The 21,103-nt window shown below is 38.6% G+C and overlaps 1 protein-coding gene across 1 annotated transcript in view; it reads left to right on the top strand.

The window, feature by feature from the left end:
* Positions 1–20,584, top strand: part of LOC124619374 (SPARC) — a 100,471-nt gene extending 79,887 nt beyond the window's left edge. Inside the window, exons 2-8 of the mRNA XM_047145704.1 lie at positions 1,027–1,112; positions 13,364–13,574; positions 13,803–13,918; positions 14,921–15,067; positions 15,730–15,932; positions 19,922–20,069; positions 20,157–20,584. Coding sequence (XP_047001660.1) covers positions 1,041–1,112; positions 13,364–13,574; positions 13,803–13,918; positions 14,921–15,067; positions 15,730–15,932; positions 19,922–20,069; positions 20,157–20,198 — 939 coding nt within the window. The 5' untranslated portion in view covers positions 1,027–1,040 and the 3' untranslated portion in view covers positions 20,199–20,584. The remainder of the gene's footprint in view (positions 1–1,026; positions 1,113–13,363; positions 13,575–13,802; positions 13,919–14,920; positions 15,068–15,729; positions 15,933–19,921; positions 20,070–20,156) is intronic.
* The last annotated feature ends 519 nt before the right edge of the window (positions 20,585–21,103 follow it).

The raw sequence follows: 21,103 nt of genomic DNA, 5'->3' as shown, positions 1-21,103 counted from the left end.
TGCGTCTACTAGCGAACACCAAGCGTTACATAGAATACCAATGGTGACATTTTTTGGACAGAGTCCCTGAGTCTGAGTCATTTGAAGGGTCAAATTTCTCCAGCAGAGAAGAAGAAAGTTTTGCATTGCAGACACTTGTGGCTACCTTATTAAATTCTTAATATCAAGCATTTGTATCATATGTCCATTTTCACCTCAGCAAAAAGTAAATAACAACACTGCAGTATTGAATCGCTTTTAATCCATAAATTCAAAGCATTCTGAAATCAGCCAGTATGTTCCTCTAACATCGCAAAGAGCTGTTCCTGTTGAGACATGTACACAGTTTGAATTGTAGCAGTTGATCAAACACAGGGGTACACTCGTTCACACATTGTCTTTCATAAATACCGTCACGTAGGAGAGCCTTCAGAGATGTGGAACGCTCAAGTTATACATTAACAGGCAAAAGTAACCACCACTGGGACAGTGTCACTGATGCTGTAGAAACTGAACTGACAGACTCTTCATGGAAAACGAACTATCCAGAGAAAGCTTACTTATAAAGTTTCAAGAACCGGTTTTAAACGATGACTGTAGGAATGTACTACCACCCCATACATATTACTCACATAGGGATCGTGAGGCCAAGATAACTAGTGCAATGGGATGTACCCTATGCCATGCACTTCTAGGTGGTTTGCAGAGCACAGATGATGACACAAGATTCTAGTTGTCAAACAAGGTATTCTGAAAAGTCCTAAATTTTGTCTGCACCTCTGATTGGTTTCTCTTGTATAAGTGCAATTTAGGATGAAAATTTAACATTAAGGTCAGTCACTAAATAATAGGCCACCAACACGAGCAAAAGAGGCAACAGAAAATGATAGCATCAAGGTAGTAATTTAGACTTTATTTTTCGAAACTCAATAGCAAAACATTGCTTATGCTTTATCAACTGCAATATCTGTCTTTCATTCTGCCACTCAAATTTTTTATGTGTATGATTGCATTCTTTCATTACAGTCTGCTTCTTTACTGTTACAGACCCAGTGATCAAGATGAAGTCACATCTTCTACTACTGGCTCTTGTATTTTGCCTTTTGGTTTCTGATGCTTTTGCAGATAAAGTGGTAAGACAACCGATTACATTATTCTTTTCACTTCTGTTCGCATTTAAGCAGCACTAGAAGGAACAAGATTTCTGGGTGTGAAATTTAAAGATTAGGTAAATGAAAAAGAGATCTCCTGGCGATCGTAATAAAAATGCCACAGTTCATATTGCAGTATAATGGCAGCCTCTGAACTGTCTGAGATTATGTACTAATGGCAGCTCACTGGAAAGATACAAACACCCTCCAAAAGTGGTCCTTGTATCTAAATATATCAACAAGTGTGCCTCACAAACCACAATACGAGGTCTATTCAAAAAATTCCGGAACTATTTTCTTCGTTTATCTTTTACTTATTCTGCATAGTATCCTTCGAAATTCTTTTCTCCACAATTGACACACCGCTCCCAACTAGGTTTCCACTTCCGGAAGTAGTCTTGGCACACCTCTTGATGGATCGCGCGAAGACCCGACTGCGAATTTTCTTTTATCTCATCTGTCGTTGCAAATATTCGTCCTTTCAACGGGGTTTTCAACTTTGGAAGTAAAAGATCCGCAGGGGCCAGGACTGGAGAATACGGAGGATGAGGCAGCACTGTGATTTCGTTTCTTGTGCAACAGTCACGCACCAACAGGGATGAATGTGCGGGTCCGTTATCATGACGCAAGAGCCATGAATTGTCTCGCTACATTTCAGATCGTTTCCTTCTCACATTTTCTCGCAGGCTCCGCCACACGTCCCCATAGTACCATCCATTAACAGTTTGTCCCTGTGGGACGAATCCAAGATTAACTAATCCTTCAAAGACAAAGAAAACTATCAGCATGGCTTTGATATTTGACCTGACCTGACGAGCTTTTTTTAGTCTTGAAGAACCTTTCAGGACCCATTGTTAAGATTAAACCTTGGTCTCAACGTCATAACCGTAGACGCAGGTCTCATCACCAATTTTGATTCTCTTAAGGACCATCTCGTTCTCATTTGCGCGATCCAAAAGCTCTTCACAGATTGCGAGGCGGTCTTTCTGATTTATTTATTTACATTTTCTTTGCGTGGAGCCATCGTAATGATGGCTTTTGCAAACGTCAGACTTAATACTATGGTTATATTTACACAAACAAAATACTCTATATTCTGTAGCTGTTGCTTCTTATGTCTATTTTTTACATTTATCACATTACAACTGATATGCTAATGCCTCATGCAAAATCACTACCTTAAAATTCGTTGAAACAGTATAAACATTTTTCTATTAGAAAAGATTTTAATTTTGTTTTAAAAACATTTCCCGTGTACGTTCTTAGAGAGTTTGGGAGCTTGTTATACCAAATCAAACCACTGATATATGGACTTCTATTAGTCAATTTTAACGTTGTTCTGTTACGGAAATAGTTACACTTTGTTCTAGTGTTGTGATCATGTACATCACTGTCCTTGATAGCTTCTGTTGGTTGACTTACAAAAAATACAACTGTTTTGAAGATGTACAGAGAATATATTGTCAGATATTTGTGCTGCACAAACACTTCACGACATGAATCTCTATGTCCCATCCCATGTATATGTCTTATTGCTCTTTTCTGTAGTTGTAGTATTGTTTTTAAATGTACATCATCTGCACAGCCCCATAGTTCAATTCCGTAATGACAAAGGGGTTAAGTGTTCCATAATATACTAATTTCAGTGCTTTGCTAGGAACTATCTTTGCGAGCTGGCTGGGAGATATATGGCACTACTGACTTTTCCGCATACGAAATTAATGTGGTATGTCCACCGCAAATTTTCATCAACTTACGCACCCAGGAATTTACAGTTACCGTTTTCTGCTGCAGAGATATTACACACACTATTCATATTGTTGTGGTGAGAACTGCCTGTTTTAAATGTCAGTAATTGAGATTTGGTGACATTCACCTTGAGTCCCTGATCATTGAACTATTTTGTTACTTCTGTTACACCACTAGTAGCAAGAGATTCTAGCTCATTAGATTCACTCCCATAGAATAAGACTGACGTGTCAATCTTGACTCGCGAGTCTTGGGACGAACGTGGCGGCGACACGATGGATTCCAAGATGCTGTGTCAGGATTTCATGACATGATCCAACTGAAATGTTACATTCTTCTGCAATATCTTGTTCAGTCAATCTTCAATTGGCACGCGCAATTTCGTTGATGCTCGTGACATGAGCGTCGTCGGTAGACTTCGAAGGGAGTCCTGAACAAGGATCATCTTTAATTTCTGTCCGGCCGTTTTTAAACCGTGTGAACCATTCGTAACGCTGAGTGCGGCTTAACCCTAGGACTCACTCTGCTAAAATTTCCCTAGTACTCCATCTGGGGTCATACATGACCCCAATCAATATATAATTGACTGTGTGTACTAATCATTCAGAGAACAACGTACTGTCGTTTAATACTGTTTGTTTACATTTTATTTATTATTTAGACACATTTCACAGCTTTTTTAACAGGTATGTACATAGTAGAATTAAATTACATATGGCAGAGTAATTACATATCAGAAGTTACAATATTACTCTAAGTCATAATTTGTTTCACTCATAAATGTTTCACAATGGCTTCAAATTTACAGAAAATGTGATGAACAACTCAACAGGAAACATAATTCTAACCGGAATCCGTACCATAGTCATCTGCACGTATTTTGCAAGTAGTAACTATTTCAGGATGTTCCTTGCAAACAAATTTGTTACACTTTTTGCATGTTGAACTGTATTTTGTGTCCTTTGATCGGGGGGCAAATGGAGCATCTGCCTCGCTTTCTCTTCTGATTGTCGGGTGTTACGTCTGGATGTCCATTGTTAACAGATCATCAAATCTACACCGTATGATACTGCTAATAACATCCTTGTTCCTTGCTTGTGGTAAACTCAAACGACGTTCCACTTGGGGCTTTGCCATTTCTTTGGCCAACTTCATTAGAAAAAGACGTCTCTCTGTTTTTTCAACAGCAACACAGAAGAGTCTGTAGGCATTGAGTGCAGCTAGATCGACAAGATCATAAAATACTGCTAATGGCCAACGTTTTGTACCATTTTTCACAGAATAGTAAGAGCTCAGTTGATCTAGCGTATCAACACATGATTTTGTTGAGTTGTAATACAACACTACTTCTGGTTTTCGTTTCAAGTTGTTTTCTTTGGGCACTTCAAATGATTGATGTTGTGTTGACAGGAGTAGCACAGCCTTATTTCTTTTTGGAACATACGAAACTAATAGGGTTTTACCACTGTATGCAAATCTGGTAGTGCATTCTTCCCTAGTTTTCGAAGGCAAAAACTCTTTTGAGACTTCTTTTCTTGTAGAACGTAGAGTACCTACAAGTGCCAACTTCATTTTCAACAATTCTTGGCCAAGGTCATAGCTCGTGAAAAAATTGTCAGTGGTAATACTCCTACCACTGCCAGCCAGATGATGCACTAAATCTACGACCACTCTCTTGCCTTGATTCACTTCTCTCACATCACCACTCCTTCCAGTGTACATTTGAAGATTTGTCAGATAACCATGTACACAGTCTACTACACACCATATCTTGATGCCATACTTTCCTGGCTTTGAAGGAATGTAGACCTTGAAACTGCACCGACCTCTGTATATGCAAAGATGTTCATCAACAATAATTTTGCTGGAAGGTATAAATGATGTTTGACATTGCTCGACAAACAAATCAAATATTTCCTGTACAGCTTCAGCCTTATTTCCAGTCCTCACTTTCCTTTCAAGTCTTGTGATGCGGTCGTCAAAACGAAGTGAACGCAGAATGTCCTGGTATCGCCTCCTCAACATAGTAGCACGGAATAGAGGAGGGCCATATTCAGAGTCCCAAAATTCGTCAATAGGTTTCCCCCCGCTCTTCTGTACGCCATACAGAATCAGCAAGCCTAAAAATGAAAGAAGCTCGCATCTGTCTGTATCACGCCAGTCAACTAATTTTCCAGACACTTTCAATTCATTTCCTCGTTGATTTGTGAACTGAACTATTATATCCAGCAATTCATTAGTAATAAACTGCCTGAAACAGTCAACAGCTGAGCTAACACTAACTGTACTAGGAATACCTGCTGAAAATCGTTGTATGTTGCGGATTGGAAATCTACGAATTGATGGTTCTTTTGTACTCCATGCAATATCCCGACCCCTGCTTACCAGTACTGCACTTTCATCTTCTCCACTGTCGTCATTTTCAGCAAGAATATCATTTTCTTCTAATTCATGTAAACAAATTTCATCACTTTGGTCTACATGTATCTCTGTTCCATCATCTTCGGCGTCACTACCTTCTGAATCACTACTGCAACGAAATAAGTCTTCCATAGCTTGTTCTACACTATAGCCAGGAGCAAAACATATTCCATCCATGCTGAAATTACACTGCAACAACAAACGTACAAACGAACTTCCAGTTTGAGGTTAGTTCTGAGTAACACCTGAATTCAGTGTTACCAACTCAAAATACCTAAGAAAGAGATTGATAGTTGATAATCTATACATTCTATGAATGTTACATATAATCTATCTGGGGTCATAATTGACCCCAACAGTAGTTTTTGTTAATTATTGATTTAAATGTTGCGTCAAGCGCTCTAAAAATTTTTGTGAGAGAATTACAATACTGTGTGGTAAAAGTCATAAAATTCTGGATTTTTACAAGAAATAGAAATATTATTTTATCCATAGTCAAGATGATTGGGATCACCTATGACCCCAGAGTGAGTCCTAGGGTTAAGCACTCCACCGAATGGTTCCTGTATCATTTGCTGTGTCTCTTTAAAGTTTTTCTTGAGTTTCACGCAAAATTTAATACAGATGCGTTGCTCCTCTAACTCTGCCACCACGAAATTCGCAAACTGTGCGACCCAACGTTCCACTCATTACAACACTGAGAAAAACTGACAATGAAACTTGGGCAGTTACACATTAACTACATGCATGTGCAGGGATGCCAACTGTATTTCGCTCCAACACACCATTGGCGCAAAATTACGAATAGTCCGGAATTTTTTGAACAGACCTTCTATGACATGTGACAGACGAAGCATAGTGAATTACTACTATTTCATCCGCTTCTCCCTCTATTTACAGATACTATTTTGGATGAAAGGCTATTGTTTTGTGTCAATATAAGCCCCGAATTCTCTTATTTAGTATCTTGATCATTCCATGTGATGTAACTCAGAAATAATGTTTTTCTTCGTCTTTTAAACTGTGGTCTCTCAAACAATGGAAAATCCATAATGCAATGGAGCAATATTATGCAAAACATAGTTGCTACCCACCATATGGCGGAGAAGCTCAGTCGCAGATAGGCACAACAAAAAGTGAGCGTTTGTCCACCAAGGCCATCGGAGCAAATAAACAACAATCACAAACACACCATAACGCAAACCACGGCCTCAGCACTCAGAGACTGTGGTCATAAGTGTGTGTGTGTGTGTGTGTGTGTGTGTGTGTGTGTGTGTGTGCGTGATAAAGGGCTTGTTGGCCGAAACCTCACTTTCTGACAGTCTTTTTATAGTACCTAACTGCGACTCAGCAGCTCCCTTAAATGGTAAGTAGCAAAAAATGTGGTCTCTGGATTTTAAGTGAAAATCTTTCTAATCAAAATCTTTTCTGTAGTATCTTCCACTCTTGCATATATGATAATTCTTCCCTTTCAGGTACAAGTTGCTCTTATGCTAGTGGTACATTTGAGCCGCGAACAATTAATGGCAGACAAAAAAAAGAGGCTCTCAGAAACAAATTAATGTAGAATTTCAGTGCTCCTAATTATGTCACTACTGATTACTGTGTTTTATATTCATAACATTACATAACTGAATCTGCAAAAACAATATTAGATATGAAAATAAAGATACACAATCAAAAATTTTATGATGGGACAGGTTTTGTACTTGGTCCTCCCACATGGATATGATCTATCCAGCTGGGTGTCGAGAGCATTGAGGGTGCTGGGGCGGACACATTTGTTGCCTAGATTTGATGGGCAACAGAATATCACTTCGGGAAGGATAGCAGTATGGCGAGAATCTTCCCCATTTCAAGGCCGGATGGGAGACAGAGAACTTGATTCAGTTGTTCTAAGCTGTACTCAGTGACAAATAGAGCATTTGTTTGTGTGATCAGTAGGTGAGCCAAGAGTGGTGTGTGTGTGTGTTAGAAGAGATAGATAGAGAGAGAGAGAGAGAGAGAGAGAGAGAGAGAGAGAGAGAGAGGAGAGAGAGAGAGAGAGAAGGCAATGGTTATCAAAACCTCTTCTTTTTGATGAATAGTGATCTGTCCTCATACAACTATTATAAATGTGGAAGTGCTATTTATCATGCTAGCAAGACATTTTAAAGAATGTTTTATGGGTGGATGTCACATTAAAATTCAAATTGTGAATAAAATTGAGTTACAGGTTGTGTGTTTAAGAAAAATGATCAGAGAATTAGAGAAAAAATTATACTGGTAATGCAATAAGAAATTATTTGACAGAATTGCTAGTGAGTACTTACCTTCAGAAGGTTGAATGTGTAGTAGCCTACTGCCAACAGAAATGTATAAAAGTAAAAGTGATACACTTTCTAGCTCTCAGGGCTAATAGTTCCTTCTTTGCACAGCAGAGGGACAGGTCAAAGAAAGTAAACAAGAAATGGCAAGTCACTCAGACTATAGGATCAGAAGGATCTGCCTGTAGTCAGGATGGTAGTAGGCAAAGATGAAGGATGAGGTGTTAGAGAGAATTTTTATTTGGATGAATGATGGGTGGAGAGGGTTGTATGGGCGCACGACGGCAAGGTCTTCAGCACCCGCTCAGTAACAGATTGAGACGGGTGTCAAGAAAATACTCAGAACAGTAAGATAAAACAGAATGTAAAACACATGTTTTTTATTTGTGTTGGGGTTGTTGAACAATATTGCCAACAGCTTGTTATAAATATAAAACCACTTATGCAGAGAAATCACAATATAAATATTTTGACAATGATATTAAAGTATTTTAGAATTTCCACATAGGTCGATACTTAAAGTTAATGAATCTTGACATGTCAACAGTGGAAAAAATAGAATATAGAAAAGAGAATTCACCAGAGATTGTAAAGCATACACCTGCAACCACAGATAGAACACCAAGTTTCACATAGGCATGCTACTACCTTAAAAAAAAAAGAGGGATTTTATAATTGAGGATCTTCCTGGTAAGCAGTTTTTATGTGCTTCGAAGTAACGGCAGGTAAACAGTCACAGAACAGTTATCCTCAATGCCTATCCAATGTAAATGGGAAGGAGTTGAACTATGGTTGGTACCTATGCACATCAAAGTACGAGGGGTGACTGAAAAGTAATGTTCCACCTTCGGAACTCTTCAACAGCTGGTAGCATTGATATGTGGCAGGTTCGGTAGCCTCTTCTCTACAGCTCCAGTTGGCGGGGAGCCTTAGCATTGAATGGTCGTATTGTTACAGTGCATAATATGGAACCCTGCACAGACAGTCGGTCAATGCAATTTAAACAACATGCAGTCTTTGAATTCTTGACAGCAGAGGGTGTCACCCCAAAGAAGATTCATCAGAGAATGAAAGAAGTTTACGATGACTGTGTCGATGTGAGTACTGTGCGTTGTTGGGTGAGTAAGTTTAAATATGTTGAGATGGGAACATCTGACCTGCGTAACAAACAAAGAGTTGGATGTCCTATGACAGCAACCACTGAGTTCCATGAGCAAAATGTTGACAGATTGATTCAGGATTATTGCCGTATCACTCAGAGAGAAACTGCAAGCACAATCGGCATTTCATAAGAACATGTGGGTCACATTATTGCTTTGCTGAGATATCAGAAGATCTGTGCACTCGGTGGTTGCTATCACAGGATGTCCAACTCTTTGTTTGTCACACAGGTCAGATGTTCCCACCTCAACATCTTTAAACTTACTCACCCAACAATGCACAGTATTCACATCAACACAATCCCCATAACCGTATTGACTGACCGTCTGTGCAGGATTCCATATTTCACACTTTAACAACACAACCATTCAATGCTAAGGCTTCCCGCCAACTGGAGCCATAGAGAAGAGGCTATGGAACAAGCTAGTACCTGTGGCATACCAATGCTGCCCACTGTTGAAGAGTTATGAAGGTGGAGGCATTACTTTTCAGTCAACCCTCATAGTAATCAACTTCCTGCTCACCTGAAATTTTCAAAGCTAGGGGAGCTTTTAACTGCCAGTTGAATCACTGTGCGGGATTGACTTTCCTGGCAAATTGAAAGATGCCAATCCCCTGCCAATTCTTCCTCACCGGTTCTGCATCCATAATTTGAAATCAGGAAATGGCAGACCGAGGTTCATTACGAGGCCAGAAACATTGTCCTCCTTCACCATCTGGTCAATCTTGTCATGTTAAGTCAATCCAAAATGATCTGAGGCCCATAGAAAGGGGAGTCTCACACCTATTTGTTTATTTAGCAATGGTTCTTGTATAATTTCCAGTATTTGAATATCCATTTACGCTTCCTTTTTGAGTTTCCAGTAGACTGCAATATGTTTTTTGAGACTGATACCCTGTACAGCAATCAAATTTGACAGCCTCTTGAATCACAGTAAAAACTGAACAATATGGAGGCAAGACGAAATTGCTGGAAATATTTCAGCTCGGGGGACAAGAAATACACATTCTGGTGCTAAAGTCTCTTTGAATTTTTCATAAAACTATAATTGTCAATACCGAGGTTCTCCAACAGATATTGGAATGGAATTCCTAATGGGGTTATATAGCTATCTGTTTGAATCCAACAGTTGATGGTACACGCTGAGTCTAGTGCTACCACTACAAGGTGGCAAAAGCTCAGCATTTCCAATGTTCACCCTATGAGCAGAACTCTTGTTTCACACTGGGTGATTAGTCTATTACTGGACTGTTGACGGTTCTGGCAAAAAAAAAATTCCGCAAAGTGCTGAAGTTGAAGATGCAGCAGAGGTTCAGCAGCTTCTAATAATAAAGGTGTTTCTTGGAATCAATTGCATTGCTTCAAAGCATTTCACTGTCATTGAAATTGTACTGCGTCAAGTTCATGAAGTGCACGTTTAGCAGCATTTTGATATGAAAAGCTCCACAATCAATACCTGAGTGGACGACACCCTTGTACACTATCAAAAAAATGTTGGACCTGCACTTCACCAAGCTCCAGGAACAGATCTTATTGAGATCTTCAATTTATTGTGTTAATATTGTTTCTTATTTTCTTGGTTATGGCTAATATGTGATCAGCCCATGTGAAGCACATGTCAGATACCATACCTAAAATTTTTAATTTCGTCATCAGTGTGAAGGAGATACCTCCTATATAAAATGCCTGAGCTGGTTGATCATATCCCTTTACAACTGAAGTAAACTACACCAGTTTTCTCAGTTGAAACTGTTGGGCTGTTAACATCCAACCAGTGGGTTAATCTGTAAATGACCTAGTCTAAAAGTAGGACAAGAGATTAAAGATGTTCATGGGCAGAGAAAAGCCATAATCATGTACTTACCATACAGGCCTGGTGATATGATAGTGTGCATTATCTCATGTCTGTATTAAAAATAGAAGAGGGCTGAGAATTGAGCCTTGAGACAGTGCTCATGACGACATTGTATGAGGGCTGAGTAATTTATTGTGGAATTTTACATATATAGTTCTGTGCTCTAGAAAGGTTTGAATGCCAAACACAGAATCTTTTGAAATCCCATATTGCTTAATTTTTGTAGTAGAATCATAATTTGAAATTTTCATATGCACTCTTAATGGCAATGAAGGCTACTGTAAGATGTTGCCTATTGTTGATGCCCAAAGAATTTCAGACTACAGGATCCCTTTACCCTTTCAAAATGCAAATTGGTTTTCTGAATGTAAATTCTCGGATTCCAGCCACCATTCTAAATGAGCCTTAATAAGCCTTTCATGCATTTTTCCAATACATGCGGACAACACTGTGGGTCTGTACAACATTGGATTTACATGTGTTGCTTTCTGTTTGGAAACTGGAACAATTATTTGAGTTATCAAGTCAGGAACAAAAGTTTCTTCAATCCAGATACCATTAAAGGTTTGTAGAATTGCCATCAGCCAAGTTGCCAAGAATAACTTCTAAGTTGACTTCCATACTGCCCTAATCCAGATTGCTGTTATGGTTTCTGAATTTACTTATTGTATTTCACACACCAGATTTATTTGTATCTCTGTTCATATTTTCACAGTAATTTAGCTAGTTGAGACTTAAGCGTCTATTTTCTGGTATTGAAGATAATTGTCCCAATATGAGATCTTATACTATCTTCTGGTATTGAAGATAATCTTCCCAATATGATATCTTATACCGCTTACAGGCTGGTCAGTGGTGGGTAATGACTTGAGAGCATTCTGTATTATACCATACATGGAGTTTCAAACGTGTAACAAAGTAGAATTTTTCTGGGAATAGAGAGGCCTACTCCCTCATTTAATACTTTTAGGAATGCATAGACTATTATGTGCGCTAGGCCTCTTGGCAGTGGTTGGAAAGGGAGGGAGACAGGGATGTAAACTCTCCCCGATGTTATTCAATCTGTATATTGAGCAAGCAGTGAAGGAAACAAAAGAAAAATTCGGAGTAGGTATTAAAATCCATGGAGAAGAAATAAAAAGTTTGAGGTTCGCCGATGATGACATTGTAATTCTGTCAGAGACAGCAAAGGGCTTAGAAGAGCAGTTGAACAGAATGGATAGTGTCTTGAAAGGAGGATATAAGATGAACATCAACAAAAGCAAAACAAGGATAATGGCATGTAGTCGAATTAAGTCGGGTGATGCTGAGGGAATCAGATTAGGAAATGAGACACTTAAAGTAGTAAAGGAGTTTTGCTATTTGGGGAGCAAAATAACTGATGATGGTCAAAGTAGAGAGGATATAAAATGTAGACTGGCAATGGCAAGGAAAGCGTTTCTGAAGAAGAAAAATTTGTTAACATCGAGTATAGATTTAAATGTCAGGAAGTCGTTTCTGAAAGTATTTGTATGGAGTGTACCCATGTATGGAAGTGAAACATGGACGATAAATAGTTTGGACAAGAAGAGAATAGAAGCTTTCGAAATGTGATGCTACAGAAGAATGCTGAAAATTAGATGGGTAGATCACATAACTAATGAGGAAGTATTGAATAGAATTGGGGAGAAGAGGAGTTTGTGGCACAACTTGACTAGAAGAAGGGATCGGTTGGTAGGGCATGTTCTGAGGCATCAAGGGATCACCAATTTAGTATTGGAGGGCAGCATGGAGGGTAAAACTCATAGAATGAGACCAAGAGATGAATACACTAAGCAGATTCAGAAGGATGTAGGCTGCAGTGGGTACTGGGGGATGAAGCAACTGGCACAGGATAGAGTAGCATGGAGAGCTGCATCAAACCAGTATCAGGACTGAAGACCACAACAACAAGGCCTCTTTCTGGTACTTTAGCAATTTTATTCTTCAGTGCTTTGTGGAAGAAATGTTAGTTTGCTCTGCTGATGTTCCACAGGCCATTAGGAACAAATTTCACAAGTCTTCCTATCACTACTATTGTCAGAATAACAGGGACATGATCTATTCCTAATGTGTCATGCAGTATCGACCAGATAGAAACACTGGGAATTAGTGGCAAGTATAAGAAGAGAGCTACAGCAGAGCCACTTTTGTGAGTAAGAGATACCAGGGTAGGAGACCCATCATTGATGATTAGAACGTAATTATCTTCTATTGCTTTGGCTAAGCTTTGTCCCAGACAGTCTTTATACAAATTCCCCGGTCTTTTGCTGTTGGCGCTGGAAACCTCACTGAGTACTAGAAGTGGCTCTAGTTATGACAACAGTGCATTCCATTCTGCTTCACTTATCTTTCTTCTCAGGGAACAATATTCCAATAAAAGGATGAATGATAGCATGTCATGTAATTCTTTGGAATCTTGTGGCATAGTACATTGTTAAGCAAAATGTCAGCTTCCACCTAGAGATGATAAGGATGGAGTGAGAAGTAAAGATAGGTTAGGGTGAAGAAGAGAAAGGCATAGTGCAATTAAGAATCAGGGAAACATTGTATGTGATAAAAAGTGTACTGAGAACAGAGGGTGGGGATATGCTAATAGAGATTAAGTCCAGAAGGGTGTTTTGAGAGATCCAGTTGGAATCTATTTTGTTTGTTTATCATTAATAAAATATAATAATCCATTACTAATTGACTCAATGTACAAAATTTTCATTATTTTTAGAGGAAACACAAGAAATATCGGCGAGTCCGCACTACAACTACTACCACAACAGAAGCCATTCAAGGAGCAGAGGATGGTGATGTTTTTTCAGTACTAGCACAGGATGAAGAAGAAGAAGAAAAAGCACAGGAGAATGAAGATTTAAAAAAGACACCAGAAGAGGAAGAAGAGGAGCCACAGCAACCAGACGATAATGAAGTCATAGCCATTGGTATGAATTTCATACGATGAAATATCAAATTCGAACTTGTCTGATCACGTTTTGTGTATGAATGACAGAAACTGAGATACTAAAATGTAAGCTTTCATATACAATACTTTCCATGTGACATTTTACAGTTTTGCTCTACAGAATCACTCTTGAGTAGTTATTTTTACTTTTATACATGCATAATATCTCTATAGTTTTGTAACAATTCCTTACTCTTGCCTGGTGTAGATCCTTGTGCAGAGAAGCACTGCGGAGCTGGTCAAGTGTGTGAAGTGAATGAACAAGGAGAAGGGCACTGTGTGTGTATTCCTGACTGTCCTGTCGAAGTGGATCCTCGCAGGAAGGTATTATTAGATGCTATTTAAAATTAGTATTTCACTCACTACATACTGTGGCAATGGTTGTTCTACTACAGATAGCTAGGAAGCTACATCGTAACACATTCATGACCATTCTCTGCCAAACAATTATTTTGCTTCATGCTCAAACCCACAATGATCTAGTATACAAACACATTTAGTAGAACTCTTATGTAACTTTCGTTTTAAGAGTGAAATTTATTAGCACATTATGTTGCTCAATGACCTTCTCAAGACTACATACACACTGAAATACAAAATACTCAGAGAACTGATAAAAGCACACTGCTGGAGCATCTACAGATCTTACGTAAACAGAAAGATGGACCTTCTAATGTTGATTCACAGATTTAGAAGACACTTTTGAATGGATAAATCTAGAACCTGCAATGCTTATGAGTCTCAGTGATCCAGGAACAATGACAGCCATGCCATTAATCCTGTATTCTGAGTAAGAGACCTGTCTGTTGTTTCCACAAGTAGATGGTATCGTTTTCCCATCATAAAACTTTTATGTCCTGTACAAATATTGGCTCTAGTGCCCAAATGTTTGACACTGAATATGGTTTCCTCTATGTGATTATGTGACTCGTTCCTTCTTTTCTGTTTGTCATGTTCCTGTTCCACAAACTTCTACCTAGTTAACTGATATGTCACATCTGCCTGTAATATTTGTCACAGCTCTTTCCCAGTTTGATAATAAATTGCTTTATTTTCTTGTGGCATATTTCTGGAAGTTGCAACAATTTGCTTGTGTGTGATTCGAAATTCATCACAATACCTAGAGTACTCAAACATCTTTAGTATACTTTGGTACCTTTTAAACTAATATGCCATCTCAAAATCATTCTTTACCTGACTGGATACTGCCTGTGTTATGAGACACTCAACCAGTTACATGAAATTTTTCTTACAGTGTATGAATGTACACCTAACAATATGTGTTGTTTCCTTTGTTCCCAAATAATTTACAATATGTGTTAACAGGTGTGTTCCAATCACAATGAGACTTGGGGCTCAGACTGTGAGGTCTACCAGATGCGTTGCTGGTGCAAGCATGGCATGGATGGCTGCCGGGGTGATGAATACTCTCATGTTCACATTGAATATTATGGTGAATGCAGAGACATGCCTGTGAGTTTACTTTATAGTTCTACAGTGAAAAATATATGCTCTTCTTGAAACAAATAACAACAGACTGATGGAGTTTCCATCAGTAGCTTCGGTTTTGTGAGGATCATTTGTCCATCACTTCAGTTTCCTGATGCTTTGTGAGATTTGCCTTCTCTTACTCTGGAGGTGACAGTCACTGAATTTCTTCGCACTGCCATGTCAGTTGATCCAGAGCACAATGAAGTAACCACGGATGATTCTGAGTTCATGAAACGACCATATCTGCAATTGACCTACAGATCTCTCCCACACAATTACCTCCCAGTAGCATGGATTACAGGAGCACACTAAAACTCGTAATCCAAGGAACTGGGAGGCCATTGTGTGGGAGAGATCTGAAGATCAACTGCAGATATGGTTGTTATGTGAGCTTAGAAGTGACCGCAGTGCCTTCATCATGCTCTGGACCAACCCAGATGGCAGTGCGAATAATTTTGGTGCCTATCAGTTCCAAAGTTAGAGAAGACAATTTTTGCAAATCTTCAGGAAACTGAAGCAATGGGAAGATGATTCTTGGAATACCATAGCTATTGACAGAAACCCCATGACACAGATAATGTAATTATCAGAATAAACTGCAAAAAACTGATTTGTCATAAATTGTCTAAAATTATGTTAAATAGGAATGCACACCTGATGAAATGGCTGACTTCCCACGCCGAATGCGTGACTGGCTTTTCAACATAATGCGTGATTTGGCTGACCGTCGTGAACTGACACCTCACTACCTGGAAATGGAACGCGAAGCTGAAAATAATATGACCCGCCGATGGACCAATGCTGCCATCTGGAAATGGTGTGACTTGGATGGACACCCACATGACAGGTAGAATATTAATATTTGATTCATGTAGTTTCATGGATACAAGCACTAAAGTCACATTAGCTGCAGTAAAATATATTTTTTCAGCTAAATATTTTTTGGTTCACAATTTAAAATAATGAATTAAAATTATTCTGTTGTGATAACATCTTAACTAAAATACAGAAGGAGACTTCCATCACTCCAGTAGTGTCTTCATTCCCTCTGTCTCTCTCTGCTTTTATTACCACTTCTGCTCTCTCTTTTATTTTATTTTCTTTTTTTAACCTACAAACAAATAAATGCTATACAGATAAGTAACACACTGTAGAGTAAGAATGAGTGACAGAATTTAACTCACATAGTTTGGCCATGTACTGTCCTCTATAATCATGTGATTTGCTTTTTATACAGTAATGAAACAATCTTTCTACATATATGAAATAACTACACAGTTCACACACAACATTTATAAGTTTTTCTGTCTACTAGATACATACCTGGCACTGCTTTAATTATTAAAGATATTTTTGTCACTGGATGATGTGTTGAGGGAGCCTGGGCTGTATCAAAACATAAGTAATTTAAGAATCAGCTATTTGCCACTAAACACACACAGTTTTTAAATAATTTTATTCTCCATCACCAAGTGCACTTCTGAACTTGGACAGCATCATTAGATTTTATCTACACACACACACACACACACACACACACACACACACACACACACACACACCTATCTATGCCTCTACATAGTGTCGGCTAGATGCACATTTCTGCAATTCAGCAGGTGGATTATGTTGTGGTGGGGTTTGTGTTGGGTGGGGTGGGTAGAGGAAGAGAGAGGTGGGAGGTAGGGAGAGGGGTTGGGTGTGGGTGGCTAGTGGTTCACCAGTTTGCTGGCTGCAAATGTGGGAGGGGTGGCAGGTGCATGAGCTAGCCCTAGGCGGTGGGGAAAAGTGCACACTGAAGGTGATGTCAACACGTGAATTTGGGAGGGAGTGACACGATGGAGGAAGGGCAAACTGTTGGGTGGAGGGTTTGGGGTAGTGGCTTACTGGAGATTAAGGCCAGGATGATAATGGGAGTGAAGGACGTGTTGCAAGGATCACTTCATCTGCATAGTTCAGAAAAGCTAGTGATAGAGGAAAGGATCCAGATGGCCCAGGCGGTGAAGCAGCCACTGAAACTGATTGTGTTATGCTTAGCTGCAAGTTTTGCCACCGGGTAGTCAGCTTTGTCCCTGCCAACTGTTTGGTGGTGGCCATTCATCCTAGCGGACAGCTGGTTGGTAGTCATACCAACATAAAAAGTTGTGCAGTGCTTGCAGCAGAATTGGTATAGGACAAGGTTGCTTACATGGGTGTCCTCGCCTCTGATGTGGCCTGACTTAGGTCTTTGATCAGTTACTTACTTATGTCCTTGATCACTGAAAGACATCTCAACTCATAAAAAGATACTTCACAAGATAACCAAAATCAACAGAGAGGAGCTAGTGTATTTTTTTTAAATTCAATAGCTGAAGTGATTTAGAAACGTAAAGGTTGACTTGAATCAGGAGTAAATAATACATAAATGAAAAAAAGCAGTAGTAGTAGTAGTGATGGTGGTGGTTTTAATCATTTGTAGATCACTTTTACAATCTTTTTGGATATGTCTTGTTGATGTTACACTTTAGAAATAACAAAATAAAGTCATTCGTATGTACAGTCATTTACATACTTAGAGATCTTCTATGACAAGTATGGGACAGTTAATTGGTCTTGGCATTATAGAAGGACCCATCCCAGCGTTTGGCAGAAGTAACTTGGTGAAGTGATGGAAAAAATCCTGCAGAAGGTAATTCTAGTACTCATCAGTATGTGAACAAATGAAGTCAGTAGAAAAATGGATCCACTTTCTGTATCTAATGAACCACTGTTACTCGTAACTCTTTCGAATAATTTGTGTGTATCTCCTGATACAAGAAACTGCACTACCATTCTGCAACTACACACTCTGTACTACTTTTTAACCTATTTACTTTCTTGCCTTACAGTTTGCTTCCTGCAAAAGAACTACCCATTTTTGTTGCTCTAGTTTTCAAATTCAACCAGCCCATCATGTTTTTATCAGATCTAGACCAGTTGATTGGTCTTTTTTGTATGTAGGAATATTCAATGACGGTTCATCACACCATTCTAACGTGAAACAATTTTTAATATGATGATTTTAAGGTACAGGAATAATATATACCATGAATGTTCAGTGTCATTCACCTTACCAACAGCAAGTAAGTTGGCAATTGTTGAACAACAGTGTAGGTTCAGTACTGACATAATTTCCTTCATATTCAGTATTTAATATGCAATTGTCAGATGTTTTTATATGCATACCGAATGTGATTTGCATAGATAATGTCCTACCTTATCACATATTTAATTTGTATCTGTGAAAAACTAAGAATGAAGGAAGCATATGAAACAAATTACAAGTGATTGATATTACATTTAAGGGATAATGGCCATAACTGGACTTCCTCATATACTATGCTGGTGATGAAGACAACATAACACCCAGTCCATGAGTGGAGAAAATCTCCAACCCGGCCGGGACTTGCACCTGATCCCACTTGCATGGGAGGCAAGCATGTTACCATGCAGCTAAGCAGGCAGACTGTTTTGTACAAATATGACAGGTTACATAAGACATATTCAAATACTGGTACAGCAAACTAGAGAAGATGATAGATTTAAGACACAGTATAACTGTAATGTGTGACTCCGCTAATATTTATGAAGAGGAGGGAAATATATAACATCACTTTTGGGAAAAAGAGGTGCGCACACACACACATTCACACACACACACACACACACACACACACACACACAGAGAGAGAGAGAGAGAGAGAGAGAGAGAGAGAGAGAAAGTATAACTTCTTTGTAGTATTTGTCAAACCTATTTTATTGTTAGGTTACCACTTCTGAAATGGCAGGTGTCAGGAGATTATACACTGAATGTGCTGTCGGTCCTTTGCTTAAAAAAAAGTAAGGGAACAATTTTGGGTCAGTCATAAGTGGCAGAGTAGTTTACAATCTGTAGTGAAGGATGAGTCTTCTCTACTTTTGTATTGATACTTGCTGCAAAGCACATACATAGTACCAAAGCACATACACTGCATGCATGAGGAAGGGTTGCTTGTGCCTCCAACACTGGTTGTCTCCCTGTGGTAACTTATGAACTTCGCAGACCTCACTTTCACCATTCCTTACACATCATGCTATTAGTGGCTAATGATCAAGAAATTGTAGGCACTCTAGTTCTTTTGATTGTACTGCATCACAGAATACAGCATTGTAGCAGAGGTTGAAAATACCACTTCAGTTGTAAATTACTTTATTTTCACATGACTGGTTTCAGACTGTTATAAGCCCATCCTCAGGTGTCGTAGCTGTGCTGTGGTTCCAGAGTGCCGCATGTATCAGGCACAGTGTGCTGCCTATGAGCACTCATAGGCAGCACACTGCGCCTGGTACACATGGCACTCGGGGACCACAGCACAGCTACGACACCTGGGGCTTATAACAGTCTGAAACCAGTCATGTGAAAATAAAGTAATTTACAACTGAAGCGGTATTTTCAACCTCTGCTACAATGCGCAGTTGCGGATGTTCTTCCAACGGGATTGTTTGGAATACAGCATTGTTATGGAGAACTAAAAGCATGCAACTATGGTTATTTTAACTCATGTCATTCTAACAGCATTTCAATCGATTATGGCTGGCATTCATATTAGAGATGTACTCCCAATTTAATGCAGTAATATCTTTTCTTCTGCGATTCAGCAATGTACTTTCTGTTGCACTGTTCCTTCATATTCTGTTAAAAAATACAGTCCTCTGTAACTCTTATGGAAAATGGTTGCTCATATAAGTCATGTAATGGTATTATTTATTAACATAGTTTTTATTGAGAAATATGGGTTAGAGAACATTTTTTTTTACTTTGAAATCTATGTCTGTCTGCAGGAGCGTGTCAAGGCATGAGCTGTTCCCAATCCGTGCTCCACTTATGGCTCTTGAGCACTGTATAGCACCTTTCCTTGACAGCTGTGATGTTAATGACGATCACACCATCTCCCTGGTAGAATGGGGGAAATGTCTTGAATTGGATCAGGTAAGGCACTTTCAGTCAGCATATCAATTTTAATAAACTGTTCTTCATGTGGAATGAAATAAATAAGTACATTTTCTTTTCCTTTAGGATGATCTGGATGAAAGGTGTGATGAACTGAGAGAAGGCTAAGGAGCTATACTCCTTGAAAGCTCCAATCCTGTTTGGCCTTTTTGTTTGGAGTAAAGTGTGGTACAAAGTAACTTCACACTTTTGAAATTGATAATACTTGCATTAGTACTATTCAGTACTTTGTGAAATCAAACATGTGGTGCTAAGCTTTTAGTTTTGTAAGTTAACGTGTTTTTAACACTATATATTTAAGATGTGCAACTGCCGTACTACTTCCGACCAACTAGACAAAAAGAAAAGTGCAGCATTGTGAAATATTTAGTTTTAGTGTTAAATGAAAACTGATTTAATTATTGTGATTATTATCTGACAACACTGCCATAGGTTTTAATAATAAGTTTTTTATTATTATACTGTACATTTGAAAATAAAATGTCAACAAAATACTTATACTTTGTTATTTACTGTATTACAACAAAAATTCTTATTACTTTCAGTAACCATATAGAACAAATGAGATTATCTTCAACACACTATAACATATGGGACTTCGTGAACAAATTTAATAATAGTTGTCTATTCTGCTGCTGTCATTTTTATTGCTTTCTTGCTGGTTTCTTGCATTTAAATATCCTTAATTTATTAGGATACTATCTACACTTTCACTCAAATTTATCTTCTTTATGCTTCTTTTTTTCATTTATGTTTCTCTTAATGTAGATTCTCATTTTGTCAACAAAGCTTCAGAGTTTTAGCTGCAGAGGGGTTGACAGCCAAAACAAATTTTCTGGATAATAAGAAGCTGTCACATTAGCTATCATTGATTGGATACAAAATGTCCTTTTATTTTGCAATCAGCATTTCTGTGTGCTTTTGGTAGTTATCACTGGATTGCAATTTCATGTACGTGAATGAAAGGAAAATTAGATAAATTGATTTCTGGATATCTATGATCAGCCATTTAC

Source organism: Schistocerca americana, chromosome 1, assembly GCF_021461395.2.
Source record: "Schistocerca americana isolate TAMUIC-IGC-003095 chromosome 1, iqSchAmer2.1, whole genome shotgun sequence".
Classification (NCBI taxonomy): Eukaryota; Metazoa; Arthropoda; class Insecta; order Orthoptera; family Acrididae; genus Schistocerca; species Schistocerca americana.
The sequence above is the reverse complement of the archived record's forward strand: the minus strand, read 5'-3'. Positions and strand labels throughout refer to the sequence as shown.